This window comes from Felis catus, chromosome E3 (genome assembly GCF_018350175.1).
Source record: "Felis catus isolate Fca126 chromosome E3, F.catus_Fca126_mat1.0, whole genome shotgun sequence".
Lineage (NCBI taxonomy): Eukaryota > Metazoa > Chordata > Mammalia > Carnivora > Felidae > Felis > Felis catus.
The window spans coordinates 5,155,570-5,178,941 of NC_058383.1; the positions used below are offsets into that span (position 1 = coordinate 5,155,570).

A 23,372-nucleotide genomic window follows, 5' to 3' on the forward strand; every position below is an offset into this window, starting at 1 on the left:
CCACACACATGGCGGCATTTCAGCTGGCAGGTCAGCAGGTCCTCTCAGATGGCCTCACTCCATGGCAGGGGCCTCGTTGAGGGCTCAGTAGAGCTGGGTGCACCTGCTGGGACGCCTGGGACTCTCCCCGGGTGCCACTTTCCACAGGTTGCATTCTCGAGGGTGCCAACCTCGGCTTCTCCAGCACAGTGGTCTCAGGGTTCCAAGATAGCAGAGGTACCTGACCTCCTGGGACCTGGGCTCCGGGCCCTACACAGCGTTACCTCTTGGTCAGAGGAAGTCCCCCGGTCAGGCCAGATTTGTCCAGGGGGAACTGCCACGTATCATTGATTTGTTCTTCATTCTACCACAGTAACCCCGAATCTATTTGGATTTCTTTTCTACCCCCATGTTTTATGTTTTGTATTTCTTTCTGTTTATTTTATTTTGATTCCAGTATAGTTAACATACAATGTTATATTAAATTCTCGTATACAATATAGTAATTCAAGTGTTTTGTATTTCTAATGGATTTTATGTGCTCCTCTGTTCTTTTTTGGGTTTTTCTCTTTTTCTCCTGTTGGAGTTTTTCTTCCTCTGTCCCAGTTTGGGCGTATTAACTCTATTCCGATCCCTTTCTTGCTTGGCCTAGAAATGTTAAAGTGCATTTTTAACTTGCCACATCTAAAGTCGATCATGTGTACCCTCATTCTTAGAATGCTGAGAACTTTAGAGCAAATTCCTTTTCCTTTTACGTGCTATTGTTGTGAAGTGTTTTGCTTCTGTCTTGTATTTGCTGAGACATTATTGAGTCCATTTTTCTTTAGGTTTTCTCTGTAGGTTTCCCTCTGGCATTGCCCTTCTCCTGTCTTGAGTCTTTTTTTTTTTTTTTTTTTTACATTTATTTATTTTTGAGAAACAGAATGAGACGGAGCGTGAGTGGGGGAGAGGCAGAGAGAGAAGGAGACACGGAATCCGAAGCAGGCTCCAGGCTCTGAGCAAGCGGTCAGTACAGAGACAGAGCTTGATGTGGGGCTCGAACCCACGAACCGCGAGTTCATGACCTGAGCCAAAGTCAGACGCTCAACCGACTGTGAGCCACCCAGGCGCCCCTGTCTTGGGTCTTTTGATTGAGGCTCGTTCTTTGACAGCTTCCCTTCTTGATGGTGCACTGGTGCAAACTCCTTGAGTTTTTGTCTGTCTAAAAGTGGTATTTCACCAAATCCAAAGATGGCTGGGCAGGGAATGGGTGTCGTGGGGCAAACAGAGGTGAGCATGATGGAGGGCGAAGGGAGGTGACCGGGACAGGAGGGTCTGCACAGGTTTGAGCGGTGGACCCAGAGCACTCCCTGTGCAGAAGCTTGGGCTGCGTCGAGCTTCTCACTTTCTTCCCACAAGGTGGGTTCTCTACGGCCCTGACAGGAGGGCCACCGCTGCCCCCGACCTGACCAGCACCCAGCATGGCTAACGCGTGCCCCACCCTGTTAGCCATGTGAACCCTGCTGTATCAGCTCACTGAGAGCAGTTCTTCGCGGTGATGAGACACTGGAGCTTACCTAAGAGCTCACAGCCTTCGTTTATGTTCTTCGTGTAATCTCCTCACATCGGTAGTAGCGAGGAACTTGTGCTAATTTAACCTGTTCCTTTAGTGTTACAGGGCAGGTATTTGTCTATGTGGGCTAAACCACAACCTGTACAGATTTCCCATTTAATGAATCAGCAGGACCAGATGCCAAGCCCATGCTTTGGCCGTGTTGTACGTGCCCTGTGGAATTGGTCTACCTCTGAGCTGACCAAAATGCTAAAAAAACAACAAAGAAACCCAATCCTAACAAAAATGTTGGTGTGGATTAGTAATCAAGGTAAAATGTAAGGGTAAGTGACATTACTTTTGATTAGGACTAGGTAGCCAAAAATGTGCATTTGTGAGTTAGCTGCATGTGACTATTTGAACTCCCTGTTATCACAGTTTTGTGCACTGGATAATTTGTTAGCTATCTCACATTTGACATATTGTGACTAAAATGTAGTGACAGTTTCTGGGCACAATTTGTATTTGGGGAACATTATTTTCCCCTGGAAGAAGTTAGAGAGCCACTGATTAACTTAATTGAAGATGTGTGTGTGTGTGTGTGTGTGTGTGTGTGTGTGTGTGTGTGTGTGTGTGTGTGTGTGTGTGTGTGTATAAAGTTGGTAAGGGAGTCATTAGACGTAATTTATAAGTTGCATCTACGTAGATTGGGATCTGTTCGATAACCAGATTGTTAATATCATTTGAAAATTAGAAAATACTTAATTCTGAGATACCATTTGCTTATATTTTATTTTTTAACCTTTTTTTTGGATGTTTATTTTTTTATTTTTTTTTTTCAACGGTTATTTATTTTTTGGGGGACAGAGAGAGACAGAGCATGAACGGGGGAGGGGCAGAGAGAGAGGGAGACACAGAATCGGAAACAGGCTCCAGGTTCTGAGCCATCAGCCCAGAGCCTGACGTGGGGCTCGAACTCACGGACCTGCGAGATCCGTGACCTGGCTGAAGTCGGATGCTTAACTGACTGCGCCACCCAGGCGCCCCTGGATGTTTATTTTTGAGAGAAAGAGACAGCGTGAGTGGGGGAGGGGCAGAGAGAGAAGGAGACACAGAATCCAAAGCAGGTACAGGCTCCGAGCTGTTAGCACAGAGCCTGATGTGGGGCTCGAACTCAGGAACCGTGAGATCATGACCTGAGCTGAAGTCAGACGCTTAACTGACTGAGCCACGCAGGCACTCCGATTCTAAAGTTCTTGATACAGTACTGTGTACTCTATTTTGGTGGGTTATTTTAGTAGTATTGATTGATTGATTGAGTGTGTGTGTGGGGTGCACTTGAGTGGGGGGTAGGGCAGAGAGAGTGGGGGAAACCATCTCAAGCAGGGTTCACACCCAGCTCCAGGCCTGACCTGGGGCTTGATCCCACGACTGTGAGATTGTGAACTGAGCCAGAATCAAGAATCAGATGCTTAACCAACTGAGCCACCCAAGTGCCCCAATAGTTTAAAAAAAATTTTTTTTGAAATGTTTATTTACTTTTGAGAGAAAGAGTTGGAGGACAGGCAGAGGCGGGGGGAGGGGGGGAGAGAGAGAGAGAGAGAGAGAGAGAGAGAATATCTGAAGCAGGCTCCAGGCTCTGTGCTGTCAGCACAGAGTCCTGATGTGGGGCTTGAACTCACAAACCGCAAGATCATGACCTGAGCCGAAGTTGGATGCTCAACTCACTGAGCCCCCCAGTAGTTTTTAAATGGTTGTGGTTTTAAGATATTCTGTGCCTTCATCCCTCTGCCATCAAATGATATTAAACCACTTTACATCTAAGATGAGAGCCTTCAATCTCTGTACACTGATTTCTCCTCTCCCAGGCTTTGTGCTGTTTTATGTTTTTGTATGTTATTAACCTGACCCATTTTGTTATTTTCGCTTTAAGCAGTCCCAGTAAATCACTTAAAGAGACTCCCATCTCAAGGGAACAGTGTTTATACACATAGTCACTGTTTTACGGTACTCTGTATTCTTTTGTGGAGATACAGATTTTCATCTGGGATCGTTTTTTTTCCCCCTGCCTGAAGGACTTTGACATTTCTTACAGCACAGACCGCATCGTGATGAATTCTTTCAAGTTTCTATGTTTGGAAATGTCCGTCTCTCCTTTTTTGAAAGACACTTTGTACGAAGGGTATCGAGTTGTGTCTGGCGTTTTTAGTAGCCATTTTGGGCAGGAGGCAAGTGTAGCCCCTCTTATCCACCGTGGCTGGAGGCAGAGACCTCGCTTACACTCTGGAATTGGATCCATACAGTCCTGGCCGCAGCACACAGACCTCACCACCCGTGAGCTGCCGTGCTTCTGCCGATCTCCATCCGTGTAGGTTCGAGCCTGAGAAAGGACCGAACCGAGGCTGCGTCCCCCGAATCTGCTCTTCGTGCTCCCTGGAAAATGTCACCGGCAGCACTTGGCCACCGAAACGGGGAACTCCTTGCCTTCTTTCCACAGTGCTTTTCCCTCATGAAAACACTTCCATTTGCTGAAACCGCACCTGCTTTGTGGCTGACGTAGACTCGTTCTCCTGTGGAGCTTGGGGTGATCATAAAATAGTGAGTGCCTCCAGCCTCCGCCGTCATTCTGCAGGTGAAGAACTGAGTCCCGGCTGACGAAGGGCTTTACTCAAGCCTGTCTCCGGAAAATCGGGATTCCATTTGGAAGCTCGTGATAGGAGCATTCAGTCGAAGTGATCTCGCTGACTTTTACCAGTAATTTCCAGTGAGTTTGCTTTTGTATTTTTTTAAAAAAGGCTTTTTTTTTTTAAAGTTTATTTTGAAAGGGGGGGAGAGAGAATCCCAAGTGGGCTCTGCACGGTCAGCAGAGAGCCCAATGCAGGGCTCGAACTCATGAACCATGAGGTGATGACCCGAGCGAAACCAAGAGTCAGATGCTTAACCTACTGAGCCACCGGGTGCCCCCCAAATTTGCTTTTTTTAATGTTTATTTTTGAGAGAGGCAGAGTGTGGGGAGGGGAGGGGCAGAGAGAGAGGGAGACACAGAATCCGAAGCAGGCTCCAGGCTCCGAGCTGTCAGCACAGAGCCCGATGCGGGGCTCGAACTCACAAGCCATGAGATCATGACCTGAGCCAAAGTTGGACGCTCAACAGACTGAGCCACCCGGGCGCCCCTAAATTTGCTTTTTTTAAAGACAGGTTTTATTGAGTCTGGAAAGAACAATTTTTGCCATATGTCCTTTTATGTGTGCAGGGAATGTGTGTAACCATGTATTACTTTTCCAATTAAATTAAGTACCAGCTTTCTTAGAGAAAAAAAAAAGAAAAACCAACTGCGGGACTTTTCTCTGTCATCTTACCTGATAGTGTCAACGTGACAGAGTGTAGGGGATGTCAGGCAGTGGATCCAAACTGTGGAGTGCCTTCCCTGGCTGTGTTGGCTGCGGGAAGAGGGCTTGCCTTCTCTGAATGCGCTTCTCCCATTCTTAGTATGGTGTCTGCACGTGTGAGGGCAGCTGCATGTCAGATTATGGGACCGCAGAGGTGTTCCGGACGCAGAGAGATGCTGAGAAAACTTCCCCTAAACAGCTGGCGCCACAGCTAAATGTTGGTTTTCTCTGTACCTTCCGGATGTCGAGGGAAATATAGGGGCAGTGAGATATATGAATGACAGAACCTGGGCAGAGATCGGTCTAGGGTATTTCATCACCTATTTCTGTTCCTTTTATTTATCCTTTTTAATGCACCGGGGAGCATCTCCTTGTTTCCTGTTCATACTCCAGCCGGATACCCCAATAGATACTTCCATAAGAGATGGTCCTGGCTGTCGAATTCCTGAGACTTTTCTTTTTTACTCTCTATTATCACAGATTTCATACCTTAGAATATGAAATGGATAACGGATACCCATATGAAATAGGCTTAACAATTGTGATCATATTGCTCAATTCTTTTTTTTTTTTTTTTTTTTTTTGCCAGAAGTATTTCAAAGGCAAGCACAGACATCATAGCATTACAGCCCCTAAATGGGACCGTGTGAAGCTCTAAAGAATGAGAACATTATTCTCCACTTTATCCCATCTTATCAATTGTTTCTTTCTCTCAGACCGGCAAATTCTGGTCGGAACTACTGGTAAAGTAAGCGGTCGGTACTTTATTTAACTCCTTGAAGACTTAAAGGGACATGAAAAGATGGGCTCCAGGGAAGGATTGTTAAAGATGTGAGGAGAAGCTCTGGGTCCAGCGTCAGGTCATTCTGTTTGTATTTGTTACCAAGCTGTCACTCGGCTGTCAGCCTGCCCTGTTCGTCCTCTGGGTCGGAGGGAGGGGCTGGAGGTGGACTTTTCTCAAAGGAAACTGTTAGGGCGCCTGGGCGGCTCAGTCGGTTAAGTGCCTGACTCTTGATTTCAGCTCAGGTCATGATCTCACGGTTTGTGGGTTTGATCCCCGCATCCAGCTCAGTGCTGACAGTGTGGAGCCTGCTTGGGATTCTCTCTCTCTTTCTCTCCCTCTGCCCCTCTCCTTCCCTCACTTTCTCTCTCAAACATAAAAAAAAAAAAAAAAAAAAAAACGAAAATGTCTGTTGATGATTAAATGAGCGCTGTGACCCTTTCAGAGTCTTGTTTTTTTAAAAAACATTTTACTTTTTTTTTTTTTTTTTTTTTGGAGAGAGAGAGCACCAGAGTGCGATGGAGGTCAGGGGGAGAGACAGAGTGTGAGTCAGAGAGAATCTCCACACTCTGCGTGGTGCCTGACATGGGGCTTGATCCCACAACCCTGGGCTATGACCCGAGCCAAAATCGGGAGTCATACGCTCAACCACCTGAGCCACCCACACGCCCTCACATTCTTGTTTTCCTCTCTGTCCAGTGGAAAACTCAGCAGAAGAAAACTGAAAATAAGAAATCTGTTTGTGTTACTTAGGGGATCTGGCCAGTGTTTTTCCTTCTTTGCCTTTGACTGTTTTAATTATTAAGCAGCCTTGAATTTTCTGAGCTGAAGTACGCTTGGTGTAGTCCTATATAAAAAAGGCCTTTCTCTGCCTCATCTAAATTCCCAGAGTCGTCATAACTAATTTATGGAAATCACGGGGACACTCAAGGGCCAAGAGTTCTGCCTAGCTTTTAAAAAAATGTTTTCATTAAAGGTTTAATAATTAGATTTTTATTTGATACCTAGAAGAATATCTTTTGGCAAAAGAAGATTACTGTGGAGCATGACACCTGCTTTCAAGGTATCCCATGTGTCCCTGTCTTTCCTCCTAAGAAGAATCTAAATTCCATGTTTATTATTCCAATGATTGTCTCCATCATTTCGCTGCGTATCTACTCGTACACGTAAGCCACGGGCGTAATTTTTTTGTTTTTGTTTTTGAAATTTGCAGAAAGCATTCATGTTCATATTATTTTCCCGAGATGATCTGTTTGTGCCTGTTTTTAATTTATTATTATTAATTTTTTACTGTGGTTGGGATGCTCTGACCTGCACGCACAGTGTATGTACCCAGCCCGACCCTGGATGGGCATTTAGGCCGGTTTTCCTTCTCTTTTTCTTGTACAAAGGGTGTTTCTTTGGCCTCACGATACGTACCTGTGGTTGCAGCGTCTGAGAATTTATCTAGGACGCATACCTTGGAGCGCAGTTGCGGCCCATCGCTGGGGCACATCTCTGATACGAACCCACAGCGCTAGGTGGTTTTCCAAAGTGCCCATGCAGGCTTCTTTTGCTTTCTTTGCTTCTCTCCTTTTCTTTCCCTCTCTCCCTCTTCCCTCCTCCGCCACGCTGCCCTGTTGGGTGGGTCTGACATGCACGCATGTTTTCCGGGTTTTGTGTTTATCAGTTACGCAGTTCTGCAGGCAGGCAGCGGGGGGAGGAGAGCATCACCCTGCCTCCCCACAGCACCTCTTGCCCCGCAAAGGGATGACCGCTCTTTCTGTCTTTCTTGGTATCTGTTTTGCGTGTTAGAGGCTTACCTCCAGTTGGAGAGCACAGGGCTGAAGGTTATCGAAGTACCCAAGTGTGTCAGGAGGCCTTGTTGACTGACCTCTCTGTGGGGTGCCGTAGGTGTGCTGGTTGCTGGGTGGACCCATACCCAGGAGTCCCCCGACATCAGTATCTTTACATCTAAAGCCGGTCGATGCCGTAGAGAAGACTCTTCCCTCTAGTGTGGGCTGGTGCAGGTGGGTAAAGGGTGGCTGCCAGTAGACCGGGAGCCCCACGGGGAGAAGACTTGGTGGGGGAGGGGGTGTCAGCGCCACTGGCATCCCTTGTCTCCGGTGTGGTGCCCTCGTGGGTGTGGTGCCCCGGGTCCCTCGTCCACCTCTGTCTAGAGATGACAGCTCCGTGGAGCTGGAGGACATCAAGGGATCCCATGGCTTTCACACAGCCGCATCCAGAGTTCCTGATGAGCTCACTCTTCTCAGCCCGCCCCCAGACTTACTTGCTGCAGCCAGTTCCCAAGCCCTTGGGGACCTGGCGTCAGTCAGGTGACGCCTTGCTCTCCCTCCCTGTTGGCTGAAGATTCTTCTTCCTCACGTTTGCAAAGCCAGTCGCTGCTGGTCTGGTCTGTCTCCTGGCTTTGAAAACGTGGTCTTTTCCCCATTATCTTTGTCCTCCCGGGTTGTTGAGTTTTAAGAAATTGCCTCACTTTAGTTTCAGTGAGGTTTACTACCCTGTTAGTAGAGGTCCCGCCCTGAGATTTGAATTTGCATTTCCCCAAAGGTTAAAAGAATTGACATCTTTTCACACAGCCATTGATCTGTTCCTTTTCAGTTTTGTGCCTGTTTAAGTCTTTTGCCCATTTTCTCAGCATTGGTTTAAAATTTATCCCCTTCTTGGTACAAGTACTGTATTCTGGATACCAACTCTTTGACGGTCTGTGGCCTAGCTCTTTATGGTATGGAATTTGGGGGAACAAAGCTCCTTAATTTTAATGGTGAATTTATTAATATCTGTGTTTGCATAATTTATGTTTTTCCCTGTCTTGCTTAAGAAATCCTTTCGTACCCTTAGGGTGCCTGGGTGGCTCAGTGGCTAAGCGTCTGACTTCTGCTCAGGGTTTGAGGGTTTGAGCCCCGCGTCAGGCTCTGTACTCACAGCTCAGAGCCTGGAGCCTGCTTTGGATTCTGTGTCTCCGTCCCTCTTTGCCCCTCCCACTGGTGCTCTGTCTCTGTCTCTCTCTCTCTCTCTCTGAAAAATAAACATTAAAAAAAAAAATTACAAAAAAAATCTTCTGGGGCATCTGGGTGACTCATTCGGTTAAGCGGTCGACTTCAGCTCAGGTCATGATCTCACAGTTTGTGGGTTCGAGCCCCGCATCAGGCTCTCTGCTGACAGCTCAGGTCCTGGAGCTTGCTTCAGATTCTGTGTGTCTGTCTCTCTCTCTCTGCTCTTCCCCCGCTCACTCTCTCTGTCTCTCAAAAAAATAAATAAACGTTAAAAACAAAATTAAAAAAAAAAATCCTTTCCTACTCTGAAACTGTAAATATGCCCTCCTCTGTTGTAAAAACTGTGGTGTTGCCTTTCACAGTTAAGCCTTTTTTCTCCTTGCAGCTGGTTGAGGATCTGTATGATGATAAGTAGGGATTCAGCTTCATTTTGTATACGGGGTAACTGATGGATCGCATATAGCACCTGTCACTTATCATTGTGTCCGCCCTGTCTTTTGAAGCCGCAGTGTTAGGTTTCTGTCTGTCTGGGGGCACTTTTTTTTTTTTAAGTTTATTTATTTATTTTGAGAGAGAGCGTGCGCAAGAGAGCGGAGGAGGGAGGGAGGGGGAGAGAGAGAGAGAGAGAGAGAGAGAGAGAGAGAGAGAGAGAGAATATGAATGAATGAATGAATGAATGAATGAATGAATGAATGAATATCTCAGGCAGGCTCCTTGAAGTCAGCCCAGAGCCCTGACTCTGGGCTTGAACTCACAAACTGTGAGATCATGACCTGAGCGCAAGTCAAGAGTGGACGCTTAACGAACTGAGCCACCAGGTGCCCCTGTCTGGGGGTACTTTTCTGGCTACAGTCTTCGGGTGCGTTGGTCAGCATGTCTACCTCTGCACCATGACTGTATTCTCTTAATCTGTTTGTAGAAGCTCTACGTGCTCTCTTGCTATTTAATCAGATTCTTAACCTTTTGTTTCTTTAAACAAATTAATGAAATAGGAATTAAATGTACAATAGAGGAGTATTAAAAATCAAAAGCTCTTTGAAAAGCTTGATGAGACACCAGTTGCCACACAATTAAAGAAAAGAGACGTAGCAGGAATGGGGGAGGTTAATCATTAAGAAGAAGATATTATGAACAACTCTCTGCCAATAATAATAATTTAAAAACTTCAATTACCCATGTACTGGCCGCCCTCCACCCACTTCTCTCTGCCGTTCTGGAATGTATTTCCTGCCACCCAGCCTTCTCAGAAGGAACCGTTATCAGGAACTTGGTGTCTATCGTTCCTGTGTGTGCCTGTTCTGCTGGACATACACGGCATGTCTGCAGGACGTTTATGAAGCACGTGCTCGATTTTCAGCCTCTACAAACAGGCCCGTGTACGCTCTGCAGCTGGCTTTCTCAGCACCGTCTTCTGAGGCGCACCTGTGTTGGTAGACTGAGTTCAGCCATTTTTTATTGTTGCGTAGGATTCTTCTTTCTAAATATACCACCATTTATTCATCATTAGTGGATATTTGGGTGGGTTTTCTATTACAAGCAATGCTGCTATGAGTATCTTACATGGGGTGTATATGGTGGGGTTCTCTTGGGGATAGATGCCCACCTACCTGCTTACAGGCCCTGCTGGCTTGTTCACATGCCCGTCTTCAACCGGACGAGGTATTGTCAACTTGTGCTCCAGAGTGGTGGTAGTTTAATTGTTGAATTTGATTTTTTTGTCTTCCAGTGCCTGAAGACCTCTCACTGGAAGAGAGAGAAGAACTTTTAGACATTCGTCGAAGAAAAAAGGAACTTATTGATGACATTGAGGTAAAAAAAAAAGAAAAAAAAAGGCCACAACCAAAAATTCCCCTTAGTTTTTGCTTTTAGGTAAAATGATCACGTAGCTTCGTGAAAGTGTAAAACCTGGGTATGTTGTGTGTCTGTATCCTAATATGTGAAGAGACAGGGAAAGAGTTACCCAAGTCAGTCAGGCAGAGGTGGTGATTTCTGGGCAGCGTAGACTCGGGGGTGCAAATGCAGACACCACGGAACCGGAGTCAGCAGCAAGCGACACGTGACTCCAGAGTCCTAAAAGGGCACTTCTGAACAGTGGCAGCAGTCGACAGATTCACCGCTCTTTCAAATTGAAGAAGCCCCTGTTTCGTTTGCCAACATCCCCGGCATCTAGAACATTCTGTCACATTTTTGGCATGCAGATGTCCTTTGACTGAATGAGTCAGTGTGCCGCCACTGAGCTGGTGGCAGCAGGGCGACAAGACGCGGCGGACGCCATACTTGCCACGTGTGTGTGCGCGGAGCACGGGGAGAGCGGGCCCTGCAGGAGGAGCAGAGGGGCCAGACCGTAGCCTCAGCCTCAGAGCGTCCGGGGCCGCGGCAGAAATGATCCGGGAGGCCAGGGCTGCTTCCACTTGGGGCTTCCTCGAGGAAGGTACTCAGACACAGGGCCCTTCTCGGAGAAGCTTCTTAATCTTAGTGACGCCAAGATAAATGTGGCCTCGCAGGCCACTTGCTGCAAGAGCAAGCCGGGTCCACATAGCAGCTCCTTCCTAGGAGCCCGTGTCTGAAGTCTGAACTTCCTTGGTGAAGAAAAGAGTGGTATTCCAAATAAAAATTTCTCTGTATTTGGAAGATAATCTGTGGAACTGTATCTTGCAAGGTTACCCTTCCTTCTTGTAAAAATCACCGTATCCTAGAATGGGTGCTTTGGTTGAGGAATAAGAATGTATCTTAAGGTTCATGGTCCTATTTGGACATGAATAATGGTAGTGCCTGTGGAACCTTATGTAGCTCTAATGACCTAATTAAAAAAGTGTTTTTAAGTTTAAGAGACAGAGCAAGTGGGGGAGGGGCAGAGAGAGAGAGAGAGAGAGGGAGAAAGGGAATGCCAAGCAGGCTCCGTGCTGTTAGTGTGAATCCTGATGTGGGGCTCACACTCACAAACTGTGAGATCACGAGATTGTGACCTGAGCCAAAATCAAGAGTCGGACACTTAACCGGCTGAACCACCTGGGCACCCCTAATGACCTCATTTTTGAGTTGAGAACATTGAGGCCCAGAGAGGTTAAGAGGGCTGCCAACGGCCTCTCAGCCAGTAAGTGGCAGAGCCACATGGAGGGACAGGGGAGCCTGTCCCCTCTGCTGTTCTTGACGTATCCAAGTGCCACAGGTGATTTCTGCTGTCACCTCCTGGGCTCTGTCCATGGTGCTCTGTGTCGGGCAGAGTGGTGGACCTCACTCTGCGACTGGCGGTTAGGGACCTGATACTGGTCTCTGCACGTTTAAGCTGCACCTTCTCCCTCCTCTTCGCAAGAGCTGAGGCGGCCCCGGGGCCGGGGGAGGAGTTGAAGAGCTGCAGGGAGTGAGCTGAGGACTCACCACTTCCCTTTGCTCTTGTGTCTTGCCACACCTGTGACGTCCTCCCCAGTGTCGCTTCTGGATTTTGCACACAGATACTCTAGAATCTGCCTGGGTGACCCCTCCCTGCTTGTCCTTGATGAGCGGATGGACGATAGTGTGTTTTCTCCAGAGCTGGGGCTGCACCCGCCCAGAGGCTCTCTCTCTGCATGGATAGAAAGTACTGATGTTTCCAGACCTGGGATGTCTGGATGGGGCCTCGGGGCAGCTTGTGTCCGAAGGCTAAGATTTCTCTGAGTCTAGGAGGGGAAGGTAAAGACCCCTGCCCTCCAATTTCTTTCTTCTGTTTTCGCAGAGGCTGAAATACGAAATTGCTGAAGTTATGACGGAGATTGACAATCTAACTTCAGTGGAAGAAAGGTAAACAGTTGGTGTCACACTGCCCAGTAGCCAACCTCTTTTCTTGGTTTCCAGCTGTGGTGACCGCCGCAGGGGCAGGGCCACAGATACAGCAGGGGCAGAGATTACAGCCTCCAGGGCGGGGCCGCAGCAGGGGCTGTAAAGTTGGGATCCTGAAGTGGGGCAGCCCTTGTGAGGTGGTTGATTGCTCTGCTCTCTTCCCCTCACCCCTTCCTCCTTTCCTCGGAGGAGTTGGGGTCCTTCTCTCCTCTCCCTTCCCGGGGAAGCACAGGCCCTTCCACATTAACCTCCAAAGAAGCAGCCTTTCTGTACAGAAGGGAACTATGCTTTCCTTAAGTCACTGTTTCTTAGTCATTATTAGCTTTTTCTGAAGAAGTAATCAAATGTAGAAAAGAGCCCGGCAGCCTTGTGTGCCGCTTCTGCGATGGGCGGGAGGGGGGGGATAGGGAGGTGGGGGGTGGGCGGAGTGGGCAGATGGAGGGCTGGGGGCGTCTGGGTGGTTTTCTGCAGCGGAAGTACCAGAGGAGATTGTGTTCCCTTTTGCACTTGGTGCAAACGTCAGCTGATGATTTCTCAACTGTCTCAAATGTGTAGCAAAACTACCCAGAGGAACAAGCAGATAGCTATGGGGAGGAAGAAATTCAACATGGATCCCAAAAAGGTAAGCAGACATTCTAGTTTTCTGGCCTGCAAGAGATTGAGCGATTCATCCATTTTAATGGTTCTCTCCTTCTGGACAAAGGTGGTCATACCCTCATAAAAATACTGAGTGATGTTAAATTTTTATCACGAAGGGGCTGCTGGTGAGTTGGGGGGAAGCAAAAGTGCCCATTGACCTGGTGTCTGGGCCCAAAGACCTTTCTTTGCGCGTGAGGCTCAGGGTAAGGATGGGCCTCCTGGGAGTGGCCAGCGTGTGTGGGCCTCACTGGGGCCAGGCTGAGAGGTGGAGGTCTTCCTGCTGATGTACAGCCTGAAGCCCAGGGTGGGGGGGGGGGGTGCTTGGTCAGCCAGCGGGCAGGGCTGCAGCTGGTGTGTTGGGTCTGGAGAGGGGGGTGGGTGTTCAATCGTTCACCTCAGAGGACTTGATTCCTTCCGTTCACCTTCGAGAGAGAAGATGTCTGCCTGAGACTGAGGAACTCTCCTGGTTTAAGCCACTACCTGGTCTTTCCTCAAGTTGGATTTTCTAGGAAAACGCCTGAAGAAGGTGAAACCTTCAACACAAAGCTGCTTGTCTCTGAGGGTGAAATGAAATTGTCAGTGGGAATGATTTTGTGAATTTGATAACGACTTGAGGTTTGGAGTTAGAAGCAGTTTTGTTTTTTCCCTTAGGAGTTAGTTGGGTTTACAGAGTTGACTTAATCAGATTTGGTAAGCAGTGGAAACATCTTGAGAGATATATCACTTGTTCTAAGTTATAGCACATGATAGCATGCCAATACGTTCATGGATGAATTCAGGTCCTCCGCACAAAGGACACACAAATACACTTATTATTATTTATTTTTTTTAAGTTTGTTTATTTTGAGAAAGCAAGAATCCCAAGCAGCCTCTGCACTGTCAGCGTGGAGCCTGATGAGGCGCTCGAACTCAGGAACCGTGAGATCATGACCTGAGCTGAAATCAAGAGTTGGACCCTTAACTGACAGGCCACCCAGGCGCCCGCAAATACGCTTGTTTATTTAATTAATTAATTAATTTAATGTTTATTTATTTTTGAGACAGAGACAGAGCACGAGTGGGGGAGGGTAGAGAAGGGGGGGTGGGTAGACACAGAATCCGAAGGAGCCTCCAGGCTCCGAGCTGTCAGCACAGAGCCTGACACGGGGCTCGAACTCACGGACTGTGAGACCATGACCTGAGCTGAAGTCCGACGCTTAACCGACTGAGCCACCCAGGCGCCCCAAATATGCTTATTTTTTTAGTGCTGCTGCCACTCTGCAGGAGTTCTGTCAGGTTCTTGCCTGTGTCCTTGTTCTACGTGTACCGGGAATCAGAGTTACAGTAATAAGGGCAGACGTAGATTGAACTTGCCACGTGTCAGGAACTGTCTAGCACAGCACTGAATTAGTATACTTAACCTTATGGGGTAGGTTCCATTTTTAATTCCTGTTTCACAGTTGGGGAAAGTGAGGCACAGAGCCACTGAGACTTGCCTAGTGTCTTGAGCAAGGAATCCACTTGAGACTCAGGCCCATAACCACTGCACTTAGCTCCTGCAGGACTCTGGGGTTGGTTTGTAGGTAGCCCTGAGCCCAGCTGGGAGGTCCCAGAGCCCTGGTCAGCCGTGTGGATCTGTCCACGTCCACGGAGGGGTGCTCACCTGCTTTGCTTTGGCTGTGGCGAGTTGCTCTACAGGCTTCATTTTGTGTACATACCTCTCCACCTGAAGGATTTTTAAAATATTCATCATGGGTTCTGTCCAGCAACTTATTATGTTGCTCAGTAAAGGCAGATGGCAAATTTAGTCTATATGTGGTCTTTTGCGGGGAAAAATTATCAAAGTTCCCTGGTCTGGTAGATGATTATAGCACTTCCCTGAGTCCACTGAGTCGGCTTGGGCCGCCATAACCAAATACCGTAGACTGGTGGCTTACGCGATAGACATTTTCACAGTCTGGATGTTGGAAATCGGATCACGATGCCAGCGCGGCCAGGTTCTGGTGAGAGCTCTTCTCCTGACTTCAGACGGCCGCCTCCTCACTGTGTCCTCACATGGTGGAGAAAAAGCAGGAGAGAGCTCCCTGGTGTCTCTTCTTACAAGGGCACCAGTTCCATCAGGTAGGAGCCCTGCTCAGATGACGTCATCTAACTCTAATTGCCTCCCAGAGGCCCACTTCCTGACACCATCACTGGGGGGGGGGGGGGGGGGTTAAAGCTTCAAGATTGGAATTTTTGGGACACACACACATTCGGTAAGAGGAGAAGTTGATTCAGTCGAGGAAGCTGGAGACATTCGCCAGCCTCTCTTATTCGCAGTTTCCTAGAGATGCCTTTAAAAATACAACGTATAAATCTGTAACAAGCACGAGTTCACCCAGTGGACTAGAAGTTGAGGGAACCCAGAAAGACAAAAGATGAACAGTAGTCCAAGGTATACTCAGGAAAAATTGCTCTGGGAAAGGAGAGCCGTGTCGGGTTCGGCTCCCTTGGGCGGCAGGGGTGGGTCCTGGGACCGTAGAGGGGACGTCCAGACTGTTTGCCCTGGCTGCGTTTGCGCCAGGCGGTGGCATGTGCCCCCAGGTGGGAGAGCAGGCGTCTCTTCTCGTCTGGCCTCACCGAGGAGGAGAAACCCCCACTCCCAGAGACCAGTTTCTGAGCACCCCCCTGGGCCCGTCACCCACTCCGGAAACCAATGGCGTTCGGTTTGGCCACCGGAGAACCTTCGGTACAAAGGTGAACGCGCAACCAGGAATCACCAAATGTACAAGCTGCTTGACCTCGTGGGAGAGACGTGAAACTCCAGGAACAGAACCAACATGGAAATGTTAAAAGTAGGGCAGTTTTGTGTATTATTATACATCGCATCAGAGATGATAGCGTGTTGCTTGTCCTCAGTGCAAAAACGGAGTTGTGGAAAAGATCTCCGCCATCTCCGCAAAGCCTGACATGGGGCTCGAACCCCCGAACCATGAGATCATGACCTGAGCCAAAGTCGGACACTCAGCTGACTGTTGAGTGAAGAATGACACCCTTAGAAACCTGTGGCACGGAGCAGGGATGGGGCCACGGGCAGGCTGGGCCGTGGCGCTACGTGGTTCTCTCCGGAGCTCTGGGCAGGTCCGCAAAATTGGGGAGCATGTCGGGCAGCCCCGCTTTCATTGAGCAGAAGTCCCAGGAGGAGAGAACAGAAGCCAGAGTGGAGGATGTATTTCAAAGAAATACTGGAATATTTCTGAACTAGATTAAGATAAAACCCTCAAATTTAAAGGGCTCACTGTAGGCCAAGCAGGATAAAGGTTTAAAAAACTTGTACATAGAAATGTCAAGTAAAATGCCAGGAAACTTGTGGATAAAGAGAAAATCACTGGCTTTCCAGGGACGAAAGACCAGATTAAGAAGAAAGGAATCACAACAGCAACACTGGATAAAAGACAGCAGGGAGGAGGCGGGACTTAAAACCTAGAATTCCGTGTATCAAGACTGTTGCCCATGAGGAAACCAGTGAGGACACTTCAGATACGCAAGGACTCATGAAAGTAACCGCAAGGACCTTCTGGGAGCAGTGCACCTGGAAAAAACCACGAATCCAAGAGCAGCTGCAGGACCAAGCGGGACAGACGCAGAGAAGCCAGCAAACGTTCAGTTAAGTCTAAGTGAGAGATTGGTGAAGGAGTATTTTCAAACCAAAGGCCTAGATTATCTCCATACGGTTCACCCTTGAACAGCACGGGTTTGAGTGCAAGAGTCCAGTGAACACCTGGATTTTTGTTTTCGGTACGTACAGTTCAGCCCTGTGAATGTATTTTCTCCCCATGAATTTCTCAGTGACGTTTTCTTTTCTCCAGCTAACTATGCTAAGACTGTTATTATGATATCGTAACCTTGTGATACTATTGTAGGAATATAGTACATAATGTATATAAGGTATAAAATGGGGTAATTGACTGCTTATGTTATCGGTAAGGTTTCTGGTCAACAGTAGGCTTTTAGTAGTGGGTTTTCTGGGAGTCCAAAGTTACGGGCCTCCTGGTTCGTTCAGTCAGTTGAGTATCCAACTTCAGCTCAGGTCATGATCTCACGGTTCATGGGTTTGAGCCCCGTGTTGGGCTTTGCACAGACAGTGTGGAGCCTACTTCGGGTTCTCTGTCTCCCTCTCTCTTTGCCCCTCCCCATGCACATTTTTTCTCTCTCTCAAAAAATAAGCAGTACAATTTTTTTTTTATTTAAAAGTTACTTGCAGGGGCGCCTGGGCGGCTCAGTTAAGCATCCACCTTCGGTTCAGGTCATGATCTCACGGCTCATGAGTTTGAGCTGTGCGTCGGGCTCTGTGCTGACAGCTCAGAGCCTGGAGCCTGCTTCAGATTCTGTGTCTTCCTCTCTCTCTCTGCCCTTCCCCAGCTCACACTCTGTCTCTCTCTCTCAAAAATAAATGTTTAAAAAAATCTTTTTAATTTTTTTTAAATGTTTATTTAATTTTTTGAGAGAGAGGGAGAGAAACAGATCATGAGCAGGGGAAGGGCAGAGAGAGAGAGACACACACACACACAGAATCGGAAGCAGGCTCCAGGCTCCGAGCTGTCAGCAGATTCCGACACAGGGCTCGAACCCATGAACTGTAAGATCATGACCTGAGCCGAAGTCAGCAGCTTAACCGACTGAGCCACCCAGGTGCCCCTAAAAATCTTTTTTTTGTTTTTTTAATTTTTTTTTCAACGTTTTTTATTTATTTTTGGGACAGAGAGAGACAGAGCATGAACGGGGGAGGGGCAGAGAGAGAGGGAGACACAGAATCGGAAACAGGCTCCAGGCTCCAGGCTCCGAGCCATCAGCCCAGAGCCCGACATGGGGCTCGAACTCACGGACCGTGAGATCGTGACCTGGCTGAAGTCGGACACTCAACCGACTGCGCCACCCAGGCGCCCCCCTAAAAATCTTTTTTAAAAAAGATTTATGCAGACTTTTGACTCTGTGGAGTGTTGGAGCCCCTACCCCCTGCATTGTTCGAGGGTCAACTGTATATACGTAGCAAGGGAGAAGGGAAGTAGGGGAGTAAACGCTGGCCAAGGTGTTCTAGATGTTCACAGCTGAATGTGAGCTTAAAGTAAAATTTTAAGAGGAACCGCCAAAAGCAGGGATAAGGTAGGATTTCTGAATTACTCGGAAAAATTGAATACAGAAAACTTGAATTCAACAGAAGGCTGAAAAGACATCACAAATACACAGCATAAGTGAAGGCTCAGGAACGAGTGTATCAAATCCATAAGCCCCAGAAGTTTGATTTGGCCCCGTGACCTCTTACAGGCACCTTCACATTAGGTTAAAAGGAAAACAACGATAAAGTCCAGGCATGTTCTGATTGAGACACACATTGAGAGCAGAAAGTGCCCAGGTTGAAAATAAGGAAATAGGGAGAGATGGGGTAAGGTGTAATGGGTTGAATGGTCCCCCCCTCCCCCCTTCAGTAGATTCTACCGTTTGATTTTCTAAATAGTATTTTGAAACATTCATATTGGGCGCCTGGGTGGCGCAGTCGGTTAAGCGTCCGACTTCAGCCAGGTCAAGATCTCGCGGTCCGTGAGTTCGAGCCCCGCGTCAGGCTCTGGGCTGATGGCTCGGAGCCTGGAGCCTGTTTCCGATTCTGTGTCTCCCTCTCTCTCTGCCTCTCCCCCGTTCATGCTCTATCTCTCTCTGTCCCCAAAATAAATAAACGTTGAAAAAAAAAAAAACAAAACATTCATATTATCTAATAATACTAGGACATTTATTAGTATTGGCCTACTGTATTCGGGTCCTGGGCTGCTAGAATAAATGGCCACAGACTTGGTGGCTTAAAACAATAGAAATGCGGTGTCTCACAGTCCCAGAGGCCAGAAGTGTGAGGTCCGGGTGTGGGCAGGTCGGTTCCTTTCAGAAGCTCTGATGGAGGGTCTGCTCTGTGCCTCCCTCCCAGCCTGTGGCGGCTGCCAGTGGTCCTTGGTGGTCCCCCGGTTTGTGGACCCATCATTGTAGTCTCAGCGTCCACGTCACATGGACGGTGATGCCTCCCCTGCCTTGTATGAGGACAGCTTCTGTGTCTTCCTCCTCTGCCTCTGGGTCTGGTTTCTCCTGAATAAATGCTCTCTTTGACTTGAGCTTTTGCTCCATTTTCTCTTACTAGTCGCTGGCCTGGGCTTGCCCCCATTGGCTCCGTGTTTTCCGGTGCCTCTTGCAGAGGTAGCTGGAGCTTGCCTTGGGGCTCCTCTGGTGCCTTCTGTACCCTTGAAGTGCAGACAGGATTACCTTGTTCTGAACCTACTCGCTCTTCTCAGATCCCAGTTTTTGAGGCTCCTCCCTGAGGACCTTCCTCGTGCTGGAATTGTAGGGCAGGTCGTGAGCAGCTCTGGAGAGCTTATCACCAGGCCCAGCAGCATAGACTGATGGAGTGCCCGGGACCTTGCGACTGCAGAAATTGTTGGGCCTACGGACTCTGGGGGCTGCTGGGAGGCTGAAGAGAGTGCAGGGCTGGACGGATACAGGACCCTCTCAGAGCCATGGCCCCACCAAGGTTGTGAGGCACAGTAGCACGGGCAGAAGGGAGGTGGCCACGGGGAACTGGCTGCAAAACAGCCTGCAGCTGGCGGTTTCAGAACCGCGGGCCACCACCCTGGCCACCGTCACAGCCACAGTGGTCATGAAACACTAGGCCAGGGATGTCGCTCCAGATGCCAGCCAGGCATACCCCAGGGAGCATCTGTTTGTGCCGGTCCCTTTGGGCTCCTTTGGATGCTCTCTGCCCCTGTTCTTGCAGTTTGGGGGGCTGTGGGATCTACCAGTTGCACCCACAGCCAGTCTGTGAGTCCTTGGGACATGGAGTCCAGAGAGGCAGACCAGGGCAGCTGTGGCCTCTGACCTCTTTGCCAAGGACGTTAGGTCAGACAGTAAACCTCTACCCTGCCGCCCAGAGCTCCCCTCCCATCCACCACGCTCCCGCACCTGCCTCACCCTGGGTGCTGGGTTCAGATGGCACTTGGGGCAATGAGATACCAGCGTCATCACTTTCGTCCCATAGCTTATTTTCTGGGGACCTGGTAGGACAGGTGCACACTTGGGACTGGAATGCTTTGTTACGGTATGTGCATGTCTTCTTGCTCAGGAGACGGTACCCAGGGGGTCTGTGCTCGCTTCAGCTCCCACCAGAAATAGACGAGAGTTAATTTGGGATAGTCAGACACACTGAGTTTTTGGTAAACTTTTTTATTTTTTGAAGAACAGCATATGGTGCGCAAAGTTTGAGTGCACAGCTTGACGAATTCTTACAAATTAAAATTCTCGTGTGACCCAGAGCAAGATGTGGTTGGGGGGCATTAGGAGTGTCTGTCTGTGTCTCCTCTTGGTGAGCGAATTCCACTCTGTCCCCACAGAGCAGTGTTGTTTGTCTTGAACTTGATGTAAATGGAATTAAGGTCCTCTCTGTGTCGTCCTTTTACTCCATATCACGCCTGTCAGATTGTTCCATGTAGTGCGTTTGTTCTGTCTCACTGCTGTGTAGTGTTCCATCATATGGAATCTACCAGAATAGGTTTCTCTCTCCTCACTGATTGGATGTTGGGTTGTTGCCAGTTTTGGGGAATTCTAAATAAGGCCGCTGTGGACATTCACGTGTTTGAAAAACTGAGACTTCAGATGGACCATGTGGTGGGGCGTCTAGGTGGCCCAGTTGGTTAAGCACCAGACTTCGACTCAGGTCATGATCTTGGCATTTGTGGTTTCGAGCCCCGTGTCTGACTCCGTGCTGACCGCTCAGCATGGACCATGTGGTGTGAGGGAGCCCAGGTCCCGGGCACTGAGAGTTTCATCTGGAAAATCACCTCCGAATCTGTAGCAAAGAGATGAGAGAATTCCCTTAAGAGCTTTGCCGGCATGGATCTCGAAATCAGCTCAGAAGCTGTGTCCGAGGTAAAATTTCAGTATTATTAGAACTTTTCCAGGATGAGCACAACTAATTCAGTCTTATCAGGACTACTCCGGGATGAGCAAGGCTAATTTGGGCAGAGCAGCCCCTCTGCAGTCTTCACTTAGACGTCGTCACCTGTGCCCTTTAAGGCCTTCAAGCGGGCATGAATTTTCAGTGGCTTAGACTCGGTGGCCCAGGGATCAGTGAACACATTCAGCCACAGCGGACAGAAAGTCTTGTAAACACAGCTTGCACAGCGCACTGTTTGCTCACACAGCAGAGGTGGCTGCAGTGTGACAAGTGGCTCCCAAGTGTCAGGACCCAGGCCCTGTGTTGGTCTGGGCCTTTCCCTTCGTCCGGTGGCCGTGACGGTTCCCGCCATCACATCTGCATTCGCGGCAGGAAGGAGGAAGAAGGAGCGGTGTCTGCTTGTGAGCCCCTTTTTATCAAGAAGGCACCACCTTCCCAGGTCCTCCCTGCAGACTGCTTTCTGACCAGATCTGTCAGTTCTAGCTACAAGGTCACAAGGTCACTTCTAGTTACAAGGGAGGCTGGGAAAGTGATTATTTAGTGAGGAAAGGCAAGGAAAAAGGGGAGCTTTGGAGGGCCTGGCTTGGCTGACCACGTACAACGCGTTCCTCTTGTGCACACACGGCAGATTTGTTCTTCTGAGCTTGGGAAATTCAGTGCTGTTATTACCTCTGCCTTTAAAATCTCTAAGAACTTCCTTGTAATGGTTTGTCCAGCAACCTGTTTATTTGCCTTTTAGCCTGTTAAGTTTCCAGGAGGAATGAACTTGCTTTTCTCTGGTGGACACAATGTCCTATGGGGTGTGAGTGAGAATCCGAGCGTGCTGTTATTTTTGCCTGGCCCAGCCGGTGAGATCATCACTCTAGATGTCTTTCTGTCTTTGCAAAGGAGTCTGGGCGACCCTCCTAACGAGAGCTTCCTTCCTTATGTTCTTCAGGGAATTCAGTTTCTAATAGAGAATGACCTGCTGCAGAGCTCCCCAGAGGACGTGGCCCAGTTCCTGTATAAAGGAGAAGGCCTAAATAAGACCGTGATCGGGGACTATCTGGGTGAGAGGTAAGTGGAAGGAGAAGGAGCAGCCTGACCTGGGTCCACCCTCCACATCAGGGTCTGTCTCAGTTGCCTGTGGGCCTGGGGGCACACGTGCTGCTCCCCAGGAATGGTTTGCTCAGTCCCATCCCGTCCTCTCCTCTGCCCTGAGAGGGGAGAGGGGTGCCTCTTTGGGAGCCAGGTGCGGGTCTGTGCTCTCTGGAACTTCGCTCAGGGAGCCACAGCAGAACTGAAGACGGCGCTGCCTCTTCTCCGAACCTCAGAAGGCATCTTCGTCTTCTTTTCATGTTTGGTCCAGAAATGCACCAGATTTCCTGGTGGTTTTCCTACCCCTGTTACTTGCGGGTATGAATGAAGGTAGGAAGTTAGTTAATTTTTTAAATGGTGAGCAGCTGGTCAGATCTACGTTCCCAGCCTTCTCCACTTAAAGGTCTCTTTGACCTGCTTAGCAGAGCCGAGGGCAGAAGTCTAAGTAAGGCAGCACAGCCCCCAAATACGCAAAAGCAGGTTCTGGTCAAGGACCAAATGAGCATTTTTAAACAAAAGCCCACTGGTTGCTCAACCAGGGTGGTTTCTGTTTCTAGCTTTTTGAAACGATCAAAGGCGGAAAGCAGAACACTTCCCAACTCATTCTATGAGGCCACAGTTTTAAAAAACCTACGGGGGCATCTGGCTGGCTCCATTGGTTAAGCATCCGACTTTGGCTCAGGTCATGATCTCACGGTTTGTGGGTTCGAGCCCTGTGTCAGGCTCCGTGCTGACAGCTCAGAGCCTGGAGCCTGCTTTGGATTCTGTGTCTCCCTCTCTCTCTGCCCCTACCTCACTTGTGCTCTGTTTCTCTCTGTCTCTCCTACAGAGGAGTATCTACAACCTAGATAGCAGTGTCCCCTATGACTGTTAGGGCAAAAACCCTCAAGTAAATATTAGTTAATCAAATCCAGCAATATATAAAAATGACCATATACCTGTACTTTCATCCCCATGAATGCAAGGTTAGTGTAGCATACAAAAGTCAAAGTAATATACTGTATCAGTACAATAAAGCGCAAAACCCACATGATCATCTCAATAGATGCTGGAGAGGCATATGACAGCATTTACTGACTCGTGACAAAAGCATTCAACAAACCAGGAGAAGAAAGGAACTTCCTCGACATGATGTTGGGTACCTGTGACACCCCCAAGTTCACGTCATGCTTTCTCCTTAGAGCAAGAACAAGATAAGGTTGACTGCTCTCACCACTTC

General features: G+C 48.6%; 1 protein-coding gene across 3 annotated transcripts in view; it reads left to right on the top strand.

The window, feature by feature from the left end:
• Positions 1-23,372, top strand: part of CYTH3 (cytohesin 3) — a 99,555-nt gene that overhangs the window by 62,281 nt on the left and 13,902 nt on the right. For 2 of the 3 annotated variants that reach the window (XM_023246645.2, XM_045048148.1), the window contains 4 exons: positions 10,403-10,485; positions 12,389-12,453; positions 13,048-13,114; positions 22,014-22,132. In XM_023246645.2, the coding sequence (XP_023102413.2) occupies positions 10,403-10,485; positions 12,389-12,453; positions 13,048-13,114; positions 22,014-22,132 (334 nt within the window). Of the gene's footprint in view, positions 1-5,545; positions 5,648-6,688; positions 6,744-10,402; positions 10,486-12,388; positions 12,454-13,047; positions 13,115-22,013; positions 22,133-23,372 lie in introns of those variants that run through there. The other variant, XM_045048147.1, reaches the window with a different exon arrangement.